This window comes from Vombatus ursinus, unplaced genomic scaffold, assembly GCF_900497805.2.
Source record: "Vombatus ursinus unplaced genomic scaffold, bare-nosed wombat genome assembly UNPS02014779.1, whole genome shotgun sequence".
In the NCBI taxonomy this organism is placed as follows: Eukaryota; Metazoa; Chordata; class Mammalia; order Diprotodontia; family Vombatidae; genus Vombatus; species Vombatus ursinus.
The window spans coordinates 56,404,512-56,428,568 of NW_020954557.1; the positions used below are offsets into that span (position 1 = coordinate 56,404,512).

At 37.1% G+C, this 24,057-nt stretch overlaps 1 protein-coding gene across 1 annotated transcript; it reads left to right on the forward strand.

The window, feature by feature from the left end:
* Positions 1-273: 273 nt before the first annotated feature.
* On the forward strand, positions 274-10,025 carry GCG (glucagon). Its single transcript, XM_027865669.1, has 4 exons — positions 274-365; positions 2,970-3,128; positions 8,342-8,479; positions 9,878-10,025. The coding sequence occupies exons 1-4, from the start codon at positions 274-276 to the stop codon at positions 10,023-10,025; spliced, it is 537 nt and encodes a 178-aa protein (XP_027721470.1).
* Positions 10,026-24,057: the final 14,032 nt, after the last annotated feature.

Below are 24,057 nucleotides of genomic sequence, written 5' to 3' on the forward strand. Positions count from 1 at the left end.
TAAAGAGCCAAATGATGGAGTATATCTTTTGTACTCTTATTTGCTTTCAAAACAACAATGACACTCTATAAAACAGCTTACAGTCTCTTATTAGGAATAGAGGTAAATCAAACTAGGTATAACGAAAATACAATTGCATCCTATGGCCACACTTGGCTATTTTTTTTTCCTGAATGAGAACATTCAGTTAGATGTAACCAAACAAATTTAGCCCCAATATATTCAAGATGGTTGCCTTTTTCTTTCCCTATTCTCTTCTGACAGGCAGTGAAAATGAAAAACATTTACTTCCTGGCTGGATTGTTCATAATGCTGGTACAAAACAGTTGGCAACACTCCCTTCAAGACACAGAAGAAAAACCCAGGTACTAAAATTCCAGACACTCAACTAGTAGAACGCCATGCTATACATATAGTTATATACGTTCCTAATATATAGCTATATGTGTATCATATGTGTATGTCAAAGATATATGATACTTGTGTAGCCCATGATTAAGGTTTTCAGGGGATCATTGTTAATACTCGACATTGCTGCTATAGGATAAAAGTGGTGTTTGTATTTTTGAAAAAAAGATCAGAGTATGTGCTGACTCATAATCAGAAGGGTATATAAGAGGTAGAACACATTATATGGCACATTTGCATTCCATAGACTATTATTCCATGAAGTAATCATAGAGTAGCTTACTTTAACCATGGGCAACCTACTCAGTATTATCTGCATGTAGATTTTCAGTCAGTCAGTCAACAAGTATTTAAGTGCCTACTATGTGCCAGACACTGTACTAAGCATTGAGGATATAAAGACAAAAATAGTCCCTGCTTTCAAGGAGCTCACAGTTTAAAGGAGGAGACAACTGTACAAACAAGCTATCTATCTGTCTGTCTATCTATCTATCTATCTATCATCTATCTATCTTTTTGTGTTGTTGAGTCATTTCAGGTATGTTCAACTCTTTGTGACCTATTTGGGGTTTTCTTGGCAAAGATACTGAACTGGTTTGTCATTTACTTCTCCAACTCATTTTACAGATGAGCAGACTGAGGCAAACAGGTTTAAGTGACTTTCTCAGGGTCACAGAGCTATTAAGTGTCTGAGGTCAGATTTGAACTCAGGTCTTCCTGACTCCCAAAGCAGTGCTCTATCCATTGCCACCTCACTGTCCCATGTATCTATTTATATGTACATGTCCTGTAGATTAAATTGGAGATAATCAGTCAACAGAGGGAAGGCACTAACATTAAGGGGGATTGGGAAAGCAGTCTTGAAGGTGAATCTTTAGCCAAGACTTAAACCAGGGAAGGCAGGAAGTAGAGATGAGAAGGGGGAAAATTTGAAGCATGAGGGATAGCCAGTGAAAATTCTCATTTGGGAGATGCTGTATCTAATAACAATAGCTCACACTTATATAGCACTACATTATTATGAAATAATTTTTGTATGTTATCTCAGTAGCTCACTACAAGAAGTCTAAGACCTAGAAAGGTCATGACCTTCCTAAGGCCATACAGTTAATAAGTTAATGGGGGCAAAACTCTAACCCAGGTCTTCAGATTGATTCTAGATCCAGGGCTATTACTAATAGAATTTGAGAGTTAGAAAGAACCTTGGTAGACACCTAGCCCTACCTGTTGTTTGTCTTTCATTCTTGAAGAGGACCGTGACATCAGGAAGATGATGGCATGACTTGCAAGTGAATTAAATTGAAGTGAGGGAGGGCTATGCTAGGTCACCAGCCTCATTTTGTCCCCCGGAGCCAATCTAGGTCGAGTGGCAAGATATAGATCAGGCTGACTGGAGATAGACCTCAAGGAATTACTGTAATAACATACCTGACAAGTGGCTATCTAGATTTTCACATTAGGACTTTCAGGGTGAGGGAGTCCGCCATCTGATTAGACAGCCCATTCCATTTTTAAACAGCTCTTATTGCTAGAGAGGAAACATGTAGTGGACAGGATGTTGGTCTTGAAGCAAGGAAGGTGGGTTCACTTCTGAATTATGTGACCCTGGACCTCTCTGTACTCTAAGTGACTCTCAAAAAAAAAAAAAAGATTAAATTTCGAAGACTTGTGGACCTGTCTTGCTAGAGGAAGCTTCCTTACCAAGGAGTGCCCTTTACCAATAAAATTACAGGCCCTATCCTTATGTAGTGTCTAGTGCTCATTTCACCATCCACTTAGCCAGTTTAAAATATCAGTCTATCTTGGTGCTGTCACTCAAAATTCTAAGTGACCGCCCTTCACTGTTAGTGTGTCCTCAGGTAATGAAGTTATTTTTCAATATCAGCATAAGCAAACAAATATATATTGGACTTTCAGATACTTTGTGTTATTAAGATAGATGGTCATGAATTGGTTGACTAGTTGAAAAATAATTTTATTCTTCTTACAAGGGAAAAAGCCAAGACAGCTGAGGTATCAGAAGCAGGAGATCAGAAAGCTGAGTCTCAGAGAGGTTTAATAACATACCCAGAACAATAATTGAGATGGTGCCACATGGCTAGTGAATGGTAGAGGCATGATTCAAATCTAGGTCTCCCTGGCTCCAGCTGTAGCAGCCTTTGGACTCTACCCCATTGCCTCTGAGTAGGGCAACTTGATTCTATCTACTCAGTTATGTAACTTTTTGAAGGAATATGATTCCAAATGAAATTCATTCACTAAATTAATCCAGAACTCATAGCCCAGAATCTGAAGTCAGAGAAAATCAGAGGCTCTGGGGAACACAGCCTTTCAAAAAGTTACATAACTGAGTAGACAAAATCAATTCTCTCTGAGTCTTGGTGTCAATGGTTTTTACTCGCTAACCTCTAAGTAGGAAATCTGTGATCATAGGATCCTATTCTCATTGGAGCTAGGGGGAGGAGGGTGGGAAAGATGAGAGAGGAGATAAGAAAAAAACTCCTAGAGCATATAGAATCCCTAGTTCAAATTTCCGTAACACTAAAAACTTTGTTTTACAGACCATACACAGATTCCCAAACAGAACCATTAGATGACAATCTGATGAATGAAGACAAGCGTCATTCACAGGGCACATTCACCAGTGACTACAGCAAGTATCTGGACTCCAGACGAGCTCAAGATTTTGTGCAGTGGTTGATGAACACCAAAAGGAATGGGTAAGAATTCTAAACAGAGTGTCTGAAATGTGTGGGCAAAGAACTCCCCCTTCCTCTGACTCTCATACAAACACAAGCATTTTGAATCTTATCCTTTATTAGGTCATCAAACTGTATTAAGTGCCCACATGCTCATGGCCCTGTGCCAGCATTGTGCTAAGATGCCACTTTCTAGTAATGTGCTGTCTTTGTATTCCACTCCTGAGCCCTCCCAATAAGGACTCTCTCTTAAATTGTTTTTCCACCTAGGGGCGATGGATTTTTCACTGATTTTCACTTTCTTGTCCATTGTGCACAGATATTCAGAAACTGGCCTGTTCAAGATACAAACATAAAAGCCAATTTAGCCAAACAGAGAACAAATCCATATAACTTGAGTGAGCTTCCTAATAACACCCTACACAAGTGAATTTCTTCAAGTGCCATTAACAGATTCAGTTCAATTGAATGGAACAGAACAAACATTTCTTAAGTGCCTATTAAGATGTTGATCTTTCCCTGTAGGGTCTTGCTTTCTGAAGTAGACCACCCAAATCATAGCTATGCATTTAAAATGGCATGCCAGCTGCACAACATTACACAAAACTGAGCAAAAATACAAGCTGATAGTAAAGCATAAATTTCAATGTTTAGTACTCTTAGTATTGTAATATGTGTTAATTGCTTGTTGGAACTGCAGGCAGGAGAATAAAGAAAAATCATCAGCAAAAGTTGAATGGAGAGTGGAATTGTACAAAATCTTCAAGGAGAAGGGCATTTGGAAAACAAAACAGGAAGGGGGAGTTATGTATTAGAAATATCTAAGTTCAGATATGATTCTGATGACCCTGTTAAGGAACTAAAAGTCCACTCAGTGAAGCATGGAGGGTCATAGAATTTTAGAACTAAAAACAACTATTAGTCAATCAACAAACATTTACTGAGCTCCTACTATGTATGAAACACTATGGTTGGCACAACAGTGTATGCAAAGTAGTTGTCAGGAATGCATTTTGTAAATTTTAAAGTGCTATATAAACCTGGGATGACAATGGTGAAAATAATGTATAATATCGGCCTTCAAAGCCCTTGCAGTCTAATTGGGAAGGCAAAGCATAAGCATATGGCAAGTTAAAAAAAATACAAGAATTAAAATGTTTAAAATCATGACAAGAAAAGTATTGAACAGTTGTCAAATGAGAGTTTGGGGACGTCAAAGGTCATAGTAGGCTGAGATAGTCAGGCTGAAAAATCTTCAGGGGTGATTTTTGCTGCATCTCATAGGATGCTTAGGTCTGGATAAACAGAAAAGAATGGGGAGATCATTCCAGGTAGTGTGATGAAAACCAGAGGTGGGGTGTGCCCAAACCCTCCATCGTAACCCTCATCCTCCATACAGTGGAAAGGAAAAACAGAGATCATGATGTAACTAGGCAGGACATTGGAACTAGTCCCCCAAATTACTAACTACCTTAATCTCACTATTTAACAATCTTTGCTCTGAGAGTTTCTTTCTTTAACCTAATCTCACTTGTTGCAGAATACAGTTTCCCCAGTAAAGACCCAGAACATTTGACTGCCTTGTTTCAGTACATTTGAATGCCTTGTTTCAGTTGCTTGAAGATGGTATTATTTCCATTCTCCCCTTAACAAAAGTAATAGGCTATGATTCCTTTCAACTTTTCTCAGAGGCCCTATATTCCAACCATACAATCACCTTCATTCATCTCCTTTGTTTAACATTTTTATCAACTATTTAAATAAAGGCGTGCATGGCATACCTATCAAATTTCTAGGTAGTTAATACACTGGAGGGCAGAATCAGCAAACAAAAAGATCTTGACAGGCTAAGCAGGAGTTCATGAATTTGTTTGTTGTTCTTAAAAAAAATTTGGATAACTGTATTTCAATATAATTAGGTTCCTTTGTAATCCTATGTATTTTATTTTATTCATTTAAAAACATTATTCTGAGACAGGGTTCCTAGGCTTCAGATTGCCAAAGGGGTCCTTGACATAGAAAAGGCTAAGAAACTCTGACCTAGAGCATTGTGTTGAATCTAACAAGATGAAACTCAACAAAGGTAAATGTATTTTTATACTCAGTTTCAAAAAAATCAGCTTCACAAGTACAGAATTGGGGAGGCATAGTTAGACTAGAGTTTGCTGAAAAAAATCTTAAGGTGTTAGGGGACCTCTGGCTCACTATGAACCAGAAGACTGATGTGAAAATCTTAAAAAATGTAAATGTAATCATGGGTTGAATGAGAAAGACACAGCTTCAAGTAATAAGAGAGACCCCCACTATATTCTATCTTGATCAGACCACATCTGAAATATATGTAGTTTTGGGTACCAAAATCTAGGAAGGACATTAATAAGCTGGAGAGGATCCAGAGGAGGTCTACCAAAATGTCGAAGGGCCTTGAGTCTGGATCATTTAAGCATTTGTTGAAGAAACTGGGAATGTTTAGCCCAGAGAAGAAAAGACTCAGGAAGGGCATTTTAACTCCTTGTGACACTTTCCATCTAGGATATGTGGAAGATATTAAAGCAGGAGGATAAAAGTGAAAAGGAGAGGTTGCGTTCAGGCACCATCAAATCCAAGACGTTCCATATATACATTGGCCATTAGAAAGGATGATATCAGTAAGTTATCAAAAGCTTAAAGGTAATCAAAACCTGAGTCATTCTGGCCTCTTAGAGGAATGTTCTCCGAAAGAACAGCTGATAAATCCACAGAGAGCATTCATAAACGGCCAGTGCTAACTTGGACCACTTGATGTCCCCATTGAGCCATAGAAACTAGAAGAAAGACCATCTTTTGGCTATATCTGTGTTATCAGCAAAGCTCAGCGTGAAAAGTGAAAATCTCTGTCATCTGGATATTGCATCCATGGGCGTGGCATGGCATGTCAAACATTCAGCTATATGATAAAAGCTTGAAAAAACTGACTCCCTTCACTTTCCTTTCTGTTGCTTGGACATGACCTCCAACAAGTTTATAATGAACTTGAATGTTTTGGTTCTTGAGCTTTAATCTGCTGTGTCATCAGAAATGCTTCTGCTTAGGATGTATGGATGAGGTGGATGACGTGTCTGTCATATAGTTGATATTAACCAGTAAACTACAATATCATGATTCAAATTATTCATAAGGCACAGAAAATATCAGTAATGCTGGGGAGTGCAGTTTGGGGTTTCTTGTTTTTTTGTTTTGTTTTGTTTCTGCAACCAGAAGGACTTGGAGATCTTTTTTGAATATCCTTTTGGAGAAAACTCATAATAGCAGATTTCTACAAAGCAGTGGTTACAATTTCAAGGCCTGGAAAGCCTTAGCTTTGTGTCTTTCTGCCATCCCTTTATTCTGCATTCAGGCTATATCTATGTGATATCAAATGTGTGGGAGAACATCTAAATGTCTTACTGACATAATACCCCAAACCCAGACATTTGAGAATATCTAAATGCATAACTAAACCTATCAGTCATCATTTGGCTTTCCAGCATTGTGGAGACAAGGCAGTGCATAACTTTAAAGTTCTAGAGAAGTTCTTGTACTAATATTGTCAGTGTGGCATAGTAGATAAAGAACTGGACAGGGAGTAAAGAGGATCCAAGTTTTGATCCTATTTTGGACTCGTGCTATCTGTGTGAACTTGGGGAAGTCATAGCCTTTAAATACTCCCAGCCTAAGTTTTCTTTCTGTAAAATACAGCAAGTAATTATATTACAGGGCTGGGAGGATGAGATCATACAGGTAAATGCTTTGCAATGCTTGCAAATGACAAATACTAATATTAACAGAATATTTATGTAAGAGACAAAATTTAAATTAGGTGTATACATTTGTAATTCAGTTGGGTAAAAAAAAAAGAGTAATAAGGCTGTTATAGCATGGTGCATATGGAGGTAGACTTGTGGTCAAGAAGGTCTGGATTCAAATCCTACCTCAGACAGGTAAGTCTGTGTGAAACAGGGCAAGCAAATTAATCCAAAAACTATAATCCTATGATCTTAGGTCATAACTTGAAACCTAGTCAACTAGGTGACACAGTGGATACAGTGCTAGAACTGGTCAGGAAAACTCATCTTCCTGAGTTCAAATCTGGCCTCAGGTACTTACTAGCTGTGTGACCTTGGACAAGTCATTTAATTGCTCTGTGCCTCGGTTTCCTCATGTGTAAAATGGGGATAATAATAAAAAACACCTACTTCATAAGGTTGTTCTGAGGATCAAATATGTTAACACGTATAAAGTGCTTTGCAAACCTGAAAGTGCTATACGAATGCTAGGTTATATGTAAATGCTAGCTATTATCCTAAACGGTAGACTTTGACAATGGCAGATGAAAAATGAACTATAAAGTGCTTCTCTACATAACATTCATTCTCTTAAGGTTCATATTTGAGAGATCAAAAATATGGTGCCCAGCTTGGCAAGTGCGTAAGGAAGATGAGAAACCTCTTCCTAGATGTTACCAGGGGTATACAAACACCAAAGCTTAGAATACTTCTGGAACATTAGCAACTATTAGGAAAGCAATAAAAATCACATTTAAATAGCTTAATATTTGTTACTAACTCGAAGTACTTTGGTTGGTGTTGTCATAAGCACAGCTGATAGCCTTGGCTGAATTGAGACCAAAACATAGCAACAACATTAGTTACCAATTAGTTCAGTTACTTAAGAACACCACTTTCTGGAAAGCAAATGACTCGCCTTATTTTAATCTTTACACAGACAACATGAGGTAGGGGAGAGAGAGGTGGCCTGATAGTCAAGAATACCTGAGTTTAGATCCTGCCTCTGACATCTATTGACTGTGGGATCCTGAGCCAATCAATTAATCTCTCAGTATCCCAGGCAACTCTCTAAGATTCTAAGGTGCGGAGAAGGTGACAATCTGCATTGGTCAGGAGAGTTTCTTACCACCTTTCCTACACTAATGAAATCACAGGTTTGATCCAAAAGCAGCAGCTGAAACAACAAAATAAAAACAACTGAGAGGCAGCTAGATATAATATATAGCACCCTGGACTTGGGGTCAGAAGAATCTTTGCTTGACTATTTACTGGTTGTATAACTTTGAGCAATTAATTTCACCTAACCTGAGACTAGTTTTTCTCATCCGTAAATTAGAATAATAATATTTGCACTATCCTCCTAAGTTGGTCACTAGGAGAACACGTATGCCACAAACCATGATTTAAACGTGATACTGTTTTTCTCAGGAACAAAGTTGCCAAACGCCATGATGAATTTGAGAGACATGCTGAGGGGACCTTTACCAGTGATGTCAGCTCTTATTTGGAAGGTCAAGCTGCCAAGGAATTCATTGCTTGGTTGGTGAAAGGCCGAGGAAGGAGAGCGTGAGTCCATATTTTTGTATCTAATGCTGTTTTTGGTTTCTAGTCTAAATGTCAAACACAGAATTTATTATATTTGTAATATCTATTTTTCTTATGTAATAGAGTTTCTCTTACTCAAAAGGAAGGGAATTTATAGACTGAGCAAGTTAAGGGAAATTTTAAAAAGAACCTCAATATTTTTTCTATTTTCTTTTTTGAAATAGTAACTTCCACAAGTTCATTTCACAGTAAAGCAGAAATGCTTGGTAATAGGAATTTTCACAGTCAAGAAAAGGCAAGTGAAAAGGAATAGAAAGTGATAGGAAATAGTCCTTTATTTTGAGCATTCACATTACCAGCACATCTATCATCATTGGAAAAGAAAAGTGGGAGCCCTGAGTTAAGCAGTTTCTGATCTGGCAATGGAGGAAATAATGTAAGATAATTTAAGGATAGCTCAAATCAACAAAATCAACAAATGTTTACTGAACAAGCACCATACATGGTGCTAAGCAAAATAGTGAATACAAAGTATAAAAAACAATCTCTTACAAAGTTTAGGTCCCTTGGTATTTTAATACCTGAATATGTGATCTCACCTATGTGATCACTCCCTTTAAAGGTGCAGATTATAACTCATCCATGTCATCACACCACTTGATATGTTAGACCTTTTGACATTAGGTGGATATTGATGGAATACAAGAACAGGCCATCCTTATCCCTTTTTCTCCCACTATGTGTACTGCCCAACTTCTTTTCTAGTTATACATCTCTCTATTTATATTCTTTACTCTAATCTGCACCCTTTATGCTAGCTCTGATACTTGGAGAAATTCCCAATGGAAGAAGTGCTATCAAAGGCATGCCCACTCTTTCCAAACACCATCTTGGTTTCGCTCAGTTTCAGATGGGCCTAGAGAGTGTCACTGTTTTCAAGCTAAGTTATGACATCAAATCCTTAGAACTGATGTTTAAAGGAGAAAAAGAAAATATAAAGAGGTACTTGAGTCAGTTGGATACACCAGTGGTGTCAAACTCAAATAGAAACTGTGGCCACTAATCTGTACATAAAAATCCCCGTCAACAACCTATTGACTTAGTTTTAAAATATAGATTATCTATGTTTTATTGTATTTTTATTCATTTTGTTAAATATTTGCCAATTACATTTTAATCTGGGCCTCACTCGAGAGTGTTGTGGGTGACAGGCAGCACGTGGACCACATGTTTGGCCCCTCTGGTATACACTCCTCCTGGCAGACTTAGCAGCAATTTCTGTGCTATCAATTGGTGAAGATTTTCCAGATTTCTATACCTATTTTCAGAGGCATAAAGACATGAAAAGCATGTGTTGAAAAATCAAATAAAACATGAAGTACAAAATCTTTTCTTTTCCCCTTTGTTCCTTCTTTAAAGTTTTCCAGAAGAAGTCACTATAGTTGAAGAGCTTGGCAGAAGACATGCTGATGGTTCTTTCTCCGATGAGATGAATACAGTTCTGGATAACCTTGCTACCAGGGATTTCATCAATTGGCTGCTTCAGACCAAAGTTACTGACAGGTGATTACATTTCACTCAATTCTGAAAAACAAGTTTTATCACAAACAGTCAGTCATCATATAGCTCCTGCTTTTGTTCTACATTGGAAAAAGATAGTTTGGGGCTTTTTAACTTCAACTTTGTAAACTTTATATAATCAATAAATATTTTTAATTTGTATTCTGCAGGCTTAGTCTACGAAATCCAAAGATTTTAACATTTAAAAAATAATTATTCAACTTTTTGTTATCCCATATCACGTACTATTAGAAATTGATTCAATTTAATTCCATCAACATCTTATTAAGCACTAAGTATACTCAAGACATTGTTTTAGATGCTGTAGCTAACAGCTCAAATACAGAGTGTCCCAAAAGTCTTAGTGCAGTTAGCCTAGCACGGCACTAAAATTTTTAGGATGCCTTGTATATCTGTCTATCTATCTATCTATCCATCTACCTACCTATTTATCTAGATAAATTATTATATATTATTATATACTAAACACGTATGTTACGGAACTTCAAAGTTTGTATAGTATTCTGCATGCAGTTCTCCATTTGACAAAGGCCTTAAGTTGCAGAGCAGGTAACCACCTGTATTGATACAAGAAATTTCTTCATTAGGAGTACCCTATACCAATGCAATCACAGGTCTAGCAAACAAACAAAAGTATGTTATCTCTCAACAATATAAAATGTAGGTTTCATAGAACTCTAATTGCCATGTTACTGATAAAAGAAGCTAACTTTCAGAAAAAATTAAATGGCTTGTCCATAGTCACACTGCTAGGTAAGTTCTGGTTCCACAGGCAGGCTTTCCTAACTCCAAATCCAGTACTCTATTCACTAAAGGAAAAGAAATCTATTTAGGTTATTTATCTGTGTCATCTAGATTGCAAAAGAGAGATATCTGATCTGAATCTATGATTCATCTATGCGGAAAACTCCCAGTGTAGAAATGCAATCCATGAATACAGATTAGAATCTATTATCATTTTGTAAAATCACATATCTATAGCTAAAAAGAGGGTGGGGTGGGAAATAAATCATCTAGAAAAACCCCTGATTTTACAGGTGAGGAAACTGAAGCACAAAGAGAACAAGGGACTTTCCCAGTGTAACACTGGCAGCAAATGGCAAAAGCAAGATTTGAACCCCATATCTCTGATGCTAAATCCAGCTATCATTCCTTTCTGCCACAAACTTAAAGTCACAGGGAATGGCTTAGACCAATGAAGTGAAATGATTTTCTCCTGGTCATATAGCTAGTATGTGGTGGAGGCAGGATTAGAACCCAGGTCATCCTGACTCCAAGGCATTTCTGATGTTAGGACATACTTAACAGAGATCTAAACTATAGTAAATATCTAAATAATGGTTATAATCTCAAAAATTTAAAAATATTATTTAAAGGAGGCTTGGGAATTAGATGTGAGATTATTTTCTTCTAAGTATTCATGGGAAATTTTTAATGTAAGGTTTGTGGAAATAAGTACTTTCAGCCTCTACAAAGTATGAGGGCTTTGCAAGATTAAGAATTTTCTAAAAGTGACATCCACTAAAGTCATGAAAAGGTGTTTCAAAATTAGATGTTTAAATTCTCTGGGTATTATAGCAACTTTTAATCACTGTTTTTTGTTTCTCTAGGAAATAAAGTATATAATTACTCAAGATCATCTCCACCACATCACCTGCTGGCCTCTTGGGATGTTTTAAAATTTCTGTTCTGTAAATTAACAGAATATATCCTAAAGCCTTATTGCTTTGCATGCCAAGAAATGAATTTCATTCCAGTGTTGTGTAGCCAAAGGATTGTTTTTGGAATAAACTATTGTCAAAGGAGCCTTTAAATAACAGCTTTAAATACAAAAGTGCCAGATCCTCATATTTTCCACTTATTTTGGGCAAAAAAAATATTCCAACCTGTTTACATTTAGCTATGGAAATATTTTTTTCTATAAAATCAGCTTGTACATATAAGTGATTCCAATCTCAAAACATCTGCATTAGTAATCAGAGAGGAAGAAAGGAACTGGTAACCACAACAGGGAATATGAAAACAGAACTTTCCACTTGAAACCTTTGTCATAAAAATGCTCAGCTTTCAAAGATAAACAGCAGCCTTAAATAAAAATTTTCAAGCTTCTTTGCTATGGTCTGTTTCTCTATACACACACAAACTATCCACCAACCCCTTCTACCCCTTCCTTTTGGTCCTGTGTGCCTAGTACTACCACTGAAAACAAATAATCCTTAATATTAGAGTATCAATAAATTTCCATTGAATAGATTTGCTGAGTGTTTGCCCCTTTCCAGATTTTTTTTTTATTTCAGAAGAAAAGATTTATAATAATAATAACTGATATTTATATAGCACTTTAAGGTTTCACAAAGTTCTTACATGTATTAGCTTTCTAGAAGTCTACAAGAATCTTTGAGATAGGTACAGTAGGTATCATTTTCCCCATTTTGTAGATGAAGAAAATGAAACAAATAGGTTAAGAGAAGTACTGAGTTACGCAGTTACCAAGAGTTAGTTCAGTGTCTTTTTGCTAAAACATACTTCTCTCAAAATTTCAATAACTCTAAAAAAATTAGAGAGCATGGATTCTCAGTTCAGATTTCTATCCACTACACCTTGCTTTCTTTCCTCAAAGTCCTCTGAAATAAATATATAATATATTATATATAATATATTTTGTCCCAAAGTAAATATACAAACAAAACTAATCTAAAAAACAAATTAAAAAACCCTTGGGCTAATACTGGTTGTTTTTGTGGTAAGTATCTGTGATTTTATTCAATCATAGGAAACTTCAGCTACCAAATCAGATCATGGTCTGATCTGCAATTTTTAATCTTTGTTGGTTGGAGTTCTACGTGATTAAGTGACATTCCCATGGTCACGAGGGCAGCTAGGTGGTAGAGTGGATAGAGCTCCAGGCCTGGGGTCAGGAAGACCTGAGTCAGGAGTACCTCAGACCTACTTATTAGCTGTGTGATCCTGGGCAAGTCACTTTACCCTGTGTGCCTCAGTTTCCTCATCTGTAAAATGAGCTGGAGAAGCGGTATCTTTGACAAGAAAACCCCAAATGGGGTAACAAAGAGCTGGTCATTACTGCAAATAACTAAACAACAACAAAAAACAACCACGGTCACAAAGCCAGGAGGCCAGACTCTAGCCCCAGGTCTCCCTGACTCTGAAGCTCTCTGTTGGCTATACAATGCTATTACTGACATACATGTGTTTAACTAGGCTTTAATTGAATAGAGTTCTATTTCACCTGGACATAATTTGTGTAATGAATTGGATGATGATAAGGTATTGTGATATTAAAATTAGAGCTCTAAATCATGCCCTGGAAATAAAGGCTGACGGTAAAAATTAACAAAAATAATGTCCAACTTAGGTAATTATTCAAAATAGAAAGAACAATGCACCAGGAATGGAAAAGTCTTGATTCCTCCACTAAACAATTGTGTGGCTTTGGACAAATCACTTCACTTCACTTCAGTAGGCTTCCGTTTCCTGCAAAATAAAATCGGACCAGACAATCTATAACAGAGAGCTCTTCTGGCACTGATATGCTCTTAGTCTAAGAGGGCATCAACAGGGCAGCAGGCTAATGTTTCATTGTTCTGAGTAATGAGTCACAAAGCTGTATGGAATGTAAGAGTCTGTTCCTTATGTCTGATGTTAGCAGATGCCATATCCTTTACTGCCTAACACTAATCTAATTCCAATCTAATTTAGAGGAGAAAATGCTGATAGAATCATAGATATTTGAAGTATTGGACTAATAAAAATTATGAAAATCATCACGAAAATAATGGAATTTTTACATATGCTATTCACAGTAACAATACAGCATATTGTTTAGGTCTGCTCAACGTCATATCTAACAAGAGTGTTTAATATTCTTTGCTGCCCATTGTCATTGCCAGACCCTTTCTTTGCTTCCTTTTCCCAACAATATTCCCTCCATTTAATTCCACTCAATCGAAAATTTCTACCCAATCAAAATTATGGTGGCTATAGTATACCAGCATTCTAGGTCATTCTTCCTCCTATCCCAAGGAGTGCAGCACCTTGATTACCATCTGCCTCTCTTCCCCAATCCCAGTCTTTATACTTTAACATCCACAAAGATGCTTCCTCAAATTCCTCAATCTTCTAATTACTCAGACTTCTTAAATCCCATGACCTATTTCTTCACTCTACTTCAGCCACACATTGGGATGGTCACATACTAGATTTCACCATGGTTCATTATCCAAAAGCATTCCACCATCCTAATTAGACCCTCTGAAATTCTGACAATAAACTCCCATAATTCCACCTGTCCTTATGCCTAAACATCTTATTTTCCTTTGTTGAATCCTCTGATTCCTCCACCCCTTAGTACTTTCTCAGGTCATTACATCTCCGTCTCCAACCTCAACACAATAGCTATACAAGTAGACTCTATGCTGTTCTCTTCTCTCAAATCCTTTGTGCCACTTCTCTACTACTACTCATTTCTAGCCAAACGTTATCTATAATCCATAGATTACTCCCACCATCCACCTCCTCTGCTCTTAATCACAAACTACAGAACACATCTGAAGAAAGTCTCACAACTATGCTGACCAGTACATGATAAATACATATCATTCGACTTCAATTGGGCCCTCAATATAACATGATAGCCCTTTTATTCTCTCTAATTAACTCCTTATCTCACTCCCCAAAGGAAGCTATTCCATATATTCACACCTTTCTCTTCACCTCACTTTACCTTTCTTCTTACTTTATTGAGAAAATTGAAGCCATTAGACATATGTATGTATGTATGAATGAATGTGTTCTTAGCCTTTTGTTCTTCCAAATGAATTTTATTATTTTTTCTAGCTCTATAAAATAATTTTGGTATTTTGATTGGTATGACACTGAATAAGTAAGTTAATTTAGGTAGAATTGTCACTTTTATATTGGCTCTACCTACCCATGGGCAATTTCTATTTTTTCAGTTGTTTAGATTTGACGTTATTTGTGTGAAAATGTTTCATAATTGTGTTCATATAGTTCCTGGGTTTGTCTTGGCAGGTAGATTCCCGAGAATTTTAAATTGTTTAGTTATTTTATGTGGATTCCTCTATTTCTTCCTGTTGGACTTTGTTAGTTTTATTTATACATATACGTATATATGCTGATGATTTATTTGGGTTTAATTTATATCCTGACAGCTAGGTGATACAGTGGATAGAATGCTTGCCCTGGAGTCAAGAGGACCTGAGTTCATCTGGCCTCAGATACTTACTATCTGTATGACCCTGGGCAAGTCACTTAACTCTGTTTGCATCAGTTCCTCATCTGTGAAATGAGCTGAAGAAGGAAATGTCTAACTATTCCAGTATCTCTGCCAAGAAAATTCCAAATGAGGTTACAAAGAGTAAAACATGACTGAAATGACTCAACAACAACATTTTATATCCCGCAACTTTGCTGAAGTTGTTAATTACTTCAACTAGTTTTTAGTAGACTCTCTAGGATTCTCTAGAGTTTTGTTTCTTCATTGTTTATTCTAATTCCTTCAATTGCTTTTTCTTCTCTTGTTGCTATAGCTAGCATTTCTAGTATAGTACTGAATAATAGTGGCAATAATGGGCATCCATCCTTCACCTCTGTTCTTAGTGGGAAGGCTTCTCCTTATCCCTATTACAGATAATGCTTGCTGACAGTTTAAGATAAATACTACTCACCAGTTTAAGGAAAACTTCGTTTATTCTTATGCTTTCTAGTGTTTTTAATAGAAATGAATGTTATATTGTATCAAAAAGTTTTTTCTGCACCTATTGAGATAATGATATGATTTCTATCGGTTTTGTTATTGATATAGTCAGTTATGCGGATAGTTTTCCTAATATTGAATCAGCCATGAATTCCTGGTATAAATCTCATCTGGTCATGGTGTATTATCTTTGTGATATATTGCTGTAATCTCCTTACTAATATTTTATTTAAAATTTTTGCATTAATACTCTTTAGAGAAATTTGAATATAGGTTTTCCCCCCTTTATAGATTTGGCTCTTCCTGGTTTAGATATCAGCACCATATTTGTGTCATAAAAGGAATATGGTGGGACTCCTTTGCCTATTTTCCCAAATAGTTTGCATAGTATTAGAATTAATTGTTCTTTAAATGTTTGGTAGAATACACTTTCCAGGGGGTAGTGACAGTCCTCAGATTCCATTAGCAGCTCAGAATCAGCTGACTTGAGAACACAACCAATTGGTTAAAGTAGGAACTTATTTCCTGAGCTTGACCCTTCTCTTCCTTATTGCCCAACTTCCAAGAGTAAGTTTATTATAATCTAGGTCCTCTACTTCTAAGAACTATGAGGTAATCACATAAATACAATTCAGAGATTTCTCCCTGATAGAGATCTCCCCTGATAAGGTGCATTCTAGGGTTTTCCCAAGAAAATTGAATTTACTTTAAAAAGTTGATATGAGGGCAGATTTTGTGCTATTTTCCCTGAGGCACAAAATTAACTGGTTTTTATTCAGTCAAGTGCACTCTTTGCGACCCCATTTGGAGTTTTCTTGGCAAAGATCCTGGAGTGGTTTGCCATTTCCTTCTCCAGATGAGGAAATTGAGGCAAATAGAGTTATGTGACTTGCTCAGAGTCCCACAGCTAGTAAATGTCTGAGACCTGATTTCTACTCAGGTCCTTCTGACTTCAGAGCTAGCATTCTATCCACTGCACCACCTAGTTGCCTGTGTTCTAATCTAGGCTCCACTACTAGTTACTTATTATACTTTGACAAAGTCACTTTTCCTCCCTGGGCCTTGGTGTCCTCATCCATAATATAAGGCAGATGGAAAAAAAGATTTTTAAGGTACCTTACATGTTATAATAATCTATGACTCTGCATCTATAGCTTTGACCTTGTTGTAACAAGTTCTCATCTATTACAGTCAGTCCTGAAGCATGGATCCTAAGGCCACTGTTATAATAGAGACCCTGAAAATAATTAATGCAGTTACTAACTGTCTAAATATTTCTGCCAACTTTGAACAGGAGTGTAGCAGTAACAGCAAAACCACCAAACTATCAGGAAGCCCATGCTTCCTTCCCTTCAAAGAATCTCAAGTGGGGGAAGTTTGCTTGCTAAAAATTTTCCCTTCAAAAATTTTTTGACTAAACAGGAGTTAGAGAGTATTACAATATACAAAATGATTAATTTCAATTATATTAAAAAGTTTTTGCACAAACAAAACCAATGCAATCAAGATTAGAAGGAAAATAGAATGCTGAGAAACAATTTTTACAGCAAATTTCTCTGATAAAGGCTCATTTCTCAAATATATAGAAAATGGAGTCAAATTTATAAGAATACAAGTCTTCCCCAATTGATAAATGGTGAAAGGATATGAACATGCAGTTTTCAGATAAAAAAAATCAAAGCCCTGTATAGTCATATGAAAAAAAAATGCTCTAAATCACTACTGATTAGAGAAATGCAGATAAAAACATCTCTAAGGTACCACTTCACACCTATCAGATTGGAGAATATGACAGAAAAGGAAAATGATGAATATTGGAGAGAATGTGGGAAAATGGGGACACTAATGCATTGTTGATGGAGTTGTGAACTGATCCAACCATCCTGGAGAGTGTGGACCATAAAATTGGTTAAAGAGACAACAAGCTAGGTGATAAGTAACTCCATATTGTTTATTTCCTTAAGTTAGCGACGTGTACATAGAGCCAGAGCTTTAACTCTGACTGAACCAAGCAATTTTAGGGGGATATTTAAACCCTGACTCAGGATGTCTGTGTTACTCAGATTTATGGTATCCATATATGTTTAACCATAGCATGAGAAAAGAATTTTCTTAATTGAACAGGTTGTAAATACAATAAGATAGGAGAATGTCAAAGTGTAAATTATAGATCCAGGATGTCTGTGTTTCCTTTACCATTAACATGACACAACATAGCATAAGTCCATAAAATACCAAGATAAGAAAGTCCCATTATTCAAGGTAGCGTCTGGATTAAAGGCGCCTTAGTGGTCATAAACAGAAGAATGCTCTTGGTTAGTAGCTTCAGGTGTTGACACTGAAAGGGGCATTCTTATTTCACTCAGAGAGAAAAGATTAATTCAGGCTTTTGGCCCTTTTGGGGCTCAAATGATCTTAAATGATTATCAAGAGCAATTTGGAACTACACCCAAAGGGCAATCAAACTGTGTATACCCTTTGATCCAACAATACCACAGCTAGATCTGTATCCCAAAGACATCACTTGAAAAAGGAGGAAAGGACTTATATGTACAAAAATATTAAAAGCAATTCTTTTTGTGGTAGCAAAATATTGGAAATTGAGGGGATGCCCATCAATTGGGGAATGGCTGAACAAGTTGTGGAATATACATGTAATGGAATAAATACTATTGTGCTATAAGAAATGGTGAGCAGGCAGATTTCAGAGAAAACCTGTAAAGACTTACATGAACTGATGCAAAGTGAAGTGAGAAGAACCAGAAGAACATTGCACAAAGTAATAGCAATATTATGTGATGATCAACTATGATAGACAGCTCTTTTCAGTAATACAATGATCCAAGACAAATCCAAAAGACTTATGATAGAAGATGTTATCCACCTCCAGAGAAAGAACTGATGGAGTCTGAATGCAGATCCAAGTATACTATTTTTACTTTCTTTATCTTTTTCATGTTTTTTTTTCTTTTGATCTGTTTCTTTTTTCACAACATGACTAATTTGGAAATATGTTTTACATGATTGCACATATGTAACGTATTTAAAATTCTTACCTTTCTAGGGAGGGGGGAGGAAGGGAGAAAATTTGGAACTCAGAATTTTTTTAAATGAATGTTTAAAATTGTCTTTACATGTAATTGGAAAAAAATAAAATACTATTTAAAAAGAAAGTTGCCTTCCATCTACTCAGGGGGAAAAAAAACCCTTCACTTCAAGTACATGATTCAGAAAAGGGTAACCACCCGCCAAGATAAAAGTATCAATCTGTCCATAGTTTTCTTCTCAGTAGCTGAAGGCAACTCTTTGATGTCTACTTTGTTGCCCTCAATGTAAATTAGTACCTTTGGTACATACACCCACTCAATTGCACCCCCACCTAGCAGGACTGGTCTGATCAAGAATTCATGTTATAAACCTGAGAGCTGGGAATTGTCCTCACCTCATCCACTCAAGCCTTTGGATCTCCCCCTTCCTTCCCCCTCCATGCAGGCTGTAGGTTCCCTTTGAAGATACTAATCAGAAGCAAAGCAAGGCATTCATGGCATGCAAAGTAGAGATGAGTATTGGGCAGGTAGGTGGCACAGTGGATAGAGTGCTCGGCCTGAAGACACATCTTCTTAAGTTCAAATCCGGCCTCAGAGACTTACTAGCTTTGTGACCCTGAACAAGTTACTTAACTCTGTTTGCCTCAGTTCCCTCATCTGTAAAATGAGCTGGAGAAGGAAATAGCAAACCAAAAGTATTTTTGCCAAGAGAAACCCCAAATGGGGTCTCAAAAGAGTAGGATATAACTGAAAAATGACTGCAAACATAATGAGTTGTATTGATATGATGTCAAGGCTTACAAAGATCTCTTGACTCATTGCAACTCGGTGAGGTTAGTAGAGAAGTATCATTATATCCATTTTACATAGGAGAAAACTAAAGCTTTATTGAGGGATTTGCCCAAGGTTACACAGCAAATATTAGGACAGTATTGAAACCTGGGCCCTCTGCCTACAAGGCCTATTATTCTCTTACTACTATATTTCACTTGTCCTGTTAAGATGTTGGCCAACATTCACAACCACCTTTTAAGCACGTAGCACTCAATTTTCATTTGGTATGCAAAAATAATTGATTAAAATAAACAGCCACTGGTATTGTGAGGTCACCCTCTATCTAACTTGACATTACTTTTGTTTAACGTGGAGGCAGTGAAGGTTAATGAAAAGGGGCACTACATTTGGGGTTCGAAGACCTAGATTTGAATCCCAGCTCTGCCATTTCCTAGTTGTGGCAATTTGTGCAAGTCTTATAACTTCCTCAATCTTACTTTCCAGGAAAATGAGAAAATAATGCTTGCACTACCTCTGTCACCACAGTGTCCTGCCAAACTGCCTTCCTGATTGTTCCTCACAAATGGCACTCCATCTCAGGATCTCCATTCTTCAAAGGGGAAATGCAGCCTTCCTCACCTCTTCCTGGTGGAATCCCTTACCTCCTTCAAGATTAAACTCCAGCGCTGCCTTCTACACAAAACCCCACCTGCTAGTTCCTTCCATTCCTAAAGTCATTCTACGTAACTACCTTATTTCTAGTTCATATTTGTTTTGTGTTGAATAGGTTTACAAATGCACATAGTGTGCTGGGTCTGTTTCACCTTTGTCTTTGTATCACCAGGACTCAGATAAGTGACTAGCACTTGTTCATCCGTTTCAGTCGTGTCCTACTCTTTTTAACCCAATTTGGGGTTCTCTGGGCAAAGATACTAGAGTGGTTTGCCATTTCTTTCTCTAGCTTATTTTACAGATGAGGAAACTGAGGCAAACAGGGTTAAATGACTTGCCCAGGGTCACATAACTAGCAAGTGTCTGAGGTCTCATTTGAACTCAAGTCTTCTGACTCCAGGTCTGGCATTCTATCTACCGTGCCACCTAGCTGTCCATGTGATCCCAGGCAGGTCACTTAACCTTTGTTTGTTCGAGTTTCCACAAGTGCAAAATGGGGACAATAAAAGCACAAACTGCCCACGATTATTGTGAGGATCAAATGAAATAATATTTGTTAAGTCTTTAGCATTGTATCTGACATATAGTAGGTGCTTAATAAATGCCCATTTCCTTCTTTCCTGCTTCCTTTTTTCCTTTATTATTCCTTCCTTCCTTATTGTTGGGAGTTTCTGGTGAGATTGTACGGTAAATGCTTTGTAAGCCATAAAATGTGTTGAGCATAGTCATCAGAAGGGGCTACCTGACCCTAGCACCACCGATGTGGTTGAAGCAGGTCTAAACCAGTTGGAGCCAGTCATGTGACATCAATGGAAATCTCTGGAAACTCCCCATTGCTGCACCTGGAGCCGCTATTCTGACCAGATGTCACCAATCCCAGAGCCCAGCTGCTTCTCCACCCTGTGACTTCCATGAGATTCCCTCTCTGCTGAAATGTATTTAAATCCCCATCCCTTCTGCCCCTCATGGGCACTCCAGTACTTTGGTGCTGCATGGTGTCTGGAATTGTAATTCCCTTGCCTCGGTTAAAGACTGAGGACTTTTGCCACCTTGGTGGTCCTCTTTATTTCAGGTTGGCAAGTAAGTGTTACAAAAATATCAGTGTTATGTATATCCTGGATCAAATTGCTTGCCTTCTCAATAAGGGGTGTGGGGGGAGGGGGAGGAAGGGAGAGAATTTGGAACTCAAAGTAGTAAAAACGAATGCTAAAAATTACTTTTACATATAACTGGGAAAAATTAAGTACTAAATAAAAATTCTTTAAAAATCAGTGTTAGCATTCAGTATTAATAGCATTAACCAAGCCTTATGGTATACAAAGATGATATATCATGGAAATAAGTTTTGCATGATAGCCCATGTATCATCTATGTCAAATTACTTGCCTTCTCAATGAGGGGGTAGAGGAGGGAGGGAGGGAGGGAATTTGGAAATAAAAAAAATTTTAAATGTAAATTATTTTACATTTAATTGGAAAAATATTTTTTAAAATAAATGAAAAATGTGTGAGAGGGGGGCAAATGATATGTCAACTCAGTTCAATTATTTAGAAAAGGAAAAAACATCTACTTTTTTGCTTAACAGTCCTGATTTGGGTGGGGTACTTTTTTTCCTATTCAAAATGCAGTCTTCTAAAAAGCTGAGTGACTTTAATCAAATAACTTCTATTTCACCATCAACTTTTTTCTTCTATAAAGTTGGTTAATAATAGAACCTATCTCACAAAACTGTTGCAAAGATCAAATGAGATAATGTTTAAGATATTGTTTGCAAATCATAAAGCACTATATAAATGTGAGCTTATATTATTCATATTTTCTACCTGTATAATTTAATACTAGTATTTAATGTTTCTGGGCCCCAGTTTTCTCATCTATAAAATTAAGAGTATTGGACTAGTTGACCTTGAAGCTCTAATTTTGATGATGGTATGGTCTTGTGATTCTAGTCAGTGACATTACTGAGGGTAGTGGAGTTGGAATGTGGTAGGAAAGGGGAAAAAAAGGCTCACTTCAGCACATTCTCTTTGGAATGGATAAGGACTTGAGTGGAAAGGGGAAGGACAGAAATTATGGAAATATGCAGCCATTCCGGGGCTCACATGCTTGATTACACTGCTAAAAAGAATCCTCCGCAAAACCAAAGAATTTTAGAGGCTTGTCCAGGAAGTTGTGTAATATTTTAAACCAAAGCTTTACTGAAGAAAACTCAAGAAGTTCTTCTCCCCAGAAACAACGGGACCTACTGGGGGAAAACAGAGGCTCCTCCCAAGATTATTATGGCTGTTTCCTTTCCTTCTGCCTTTGACTGATCACTTGCTACATCCCAGTTTTCCAATAATCACTATTTTGTTCTTGCAGCTTGAAAGCATTTCCATCTGACATCTGGAACTATTTTCTTCTTAAAATTCATGGTATTTCTAGGAAATCTGCTTTTCCCAAGAAAGTTGCATTTATAGTAACACATCTTCTTTTAAAAATCATGATGCTTCATATTCATCCCAATTCCTATACCCAAGTTTGAGAAAATGAGCATTGCACATATATAGAATGCTAAAGCTTAGCTTTAAAGTATTGATTAGAAAAATGTAGGATATCAGTGATATCAGTATCTCAAAAATGTAATAGCTAACATTTATATAGTGATTTAAGATTGCCAAGTACTTTGCAAATAATATCTCATTTTATCTCCACAACTCTGGGGCATAGTTGTTATTATTATTTATGCCCATCTTACAAATGAGGAAACTGAGGCAGATAGAAGTTAAGTGGCTTGCCTGGGATCACATAGCTAGTCAGTGTATGGGGTAAGATTTGAACTCAGGTTTTCCTGCGTCCAGGTCTAGTGCTCTCTGCATTATACCTTCTAGCTGCCCCTCAAGAGCTAATCCTTCAGTTTGAAGTGCTTTAATATGTAAAATAGCTATGATAATTCATCAGATTAGGGGCCTCCTGGGTCGGTGGGGGGAGCTTCCTATGTTCCATGAACACAACTTGTCAACTTTCTAAAACTTAATACATCATAAGATTACAGATCTGCATCTGAAAGCCACAATAGAGGCCATTGAGAATAACTCATCTGAGCCAGCTAGGTGGTGTAATGAATAGAGCACCAGCCCTGGAGTCAGGAGGACCTGAGTTCAAATGCAGTCTCAGACACATGATACTTGACCCCTACTAGCTGGTGACCCTGGGCAAGTCACTTAACCCCAATTGCCTTGCCAAAAGAGAGAGAGAGAGAGAGAGAGAGAGAGAGAGAGAGAGAGAGAGGGAGAGAGAGAGAGAATAACTCATCTGTTTTACAGATGAAGAAACCAAGGCATAGAGAAGTTAATGGACTTACCCAGGGTCTCACAGCTAATAAGTGTCTGAGGCAGAATTTGAACCCAGATTTTGCTGACACCAAGACTAGGTCCTATTCATTACACCATGCTTCTGCTCAAGGAGGTGGTAGTGAGTTTCCAGGGGCACTAAGAAGTAAAATGGTTTGTCCAGATTTACCCTATTAGTCTGTGTCACGATCCAGGTCATCCTGACTACAAGTCCAGCTCTCTATCCACTAATTAAGCCATACTGCATAAAGTATTGAAATGTGCTGCTAAAAAATGAATAAATAAAAAATTCAATCAAGACTGATAAAGGTTTTTTTATCATGTATGGACTCAAAACTAGTAGCAGTAAATAAGCTATTAATGCTTTTAACTGCACAAAGAATTCTGAGACACCCTGTAAAAAGAAGAGAAAGACTAAGTAACAGTTGGACAGAAAAACAAACTTACTCTAGATTTCAT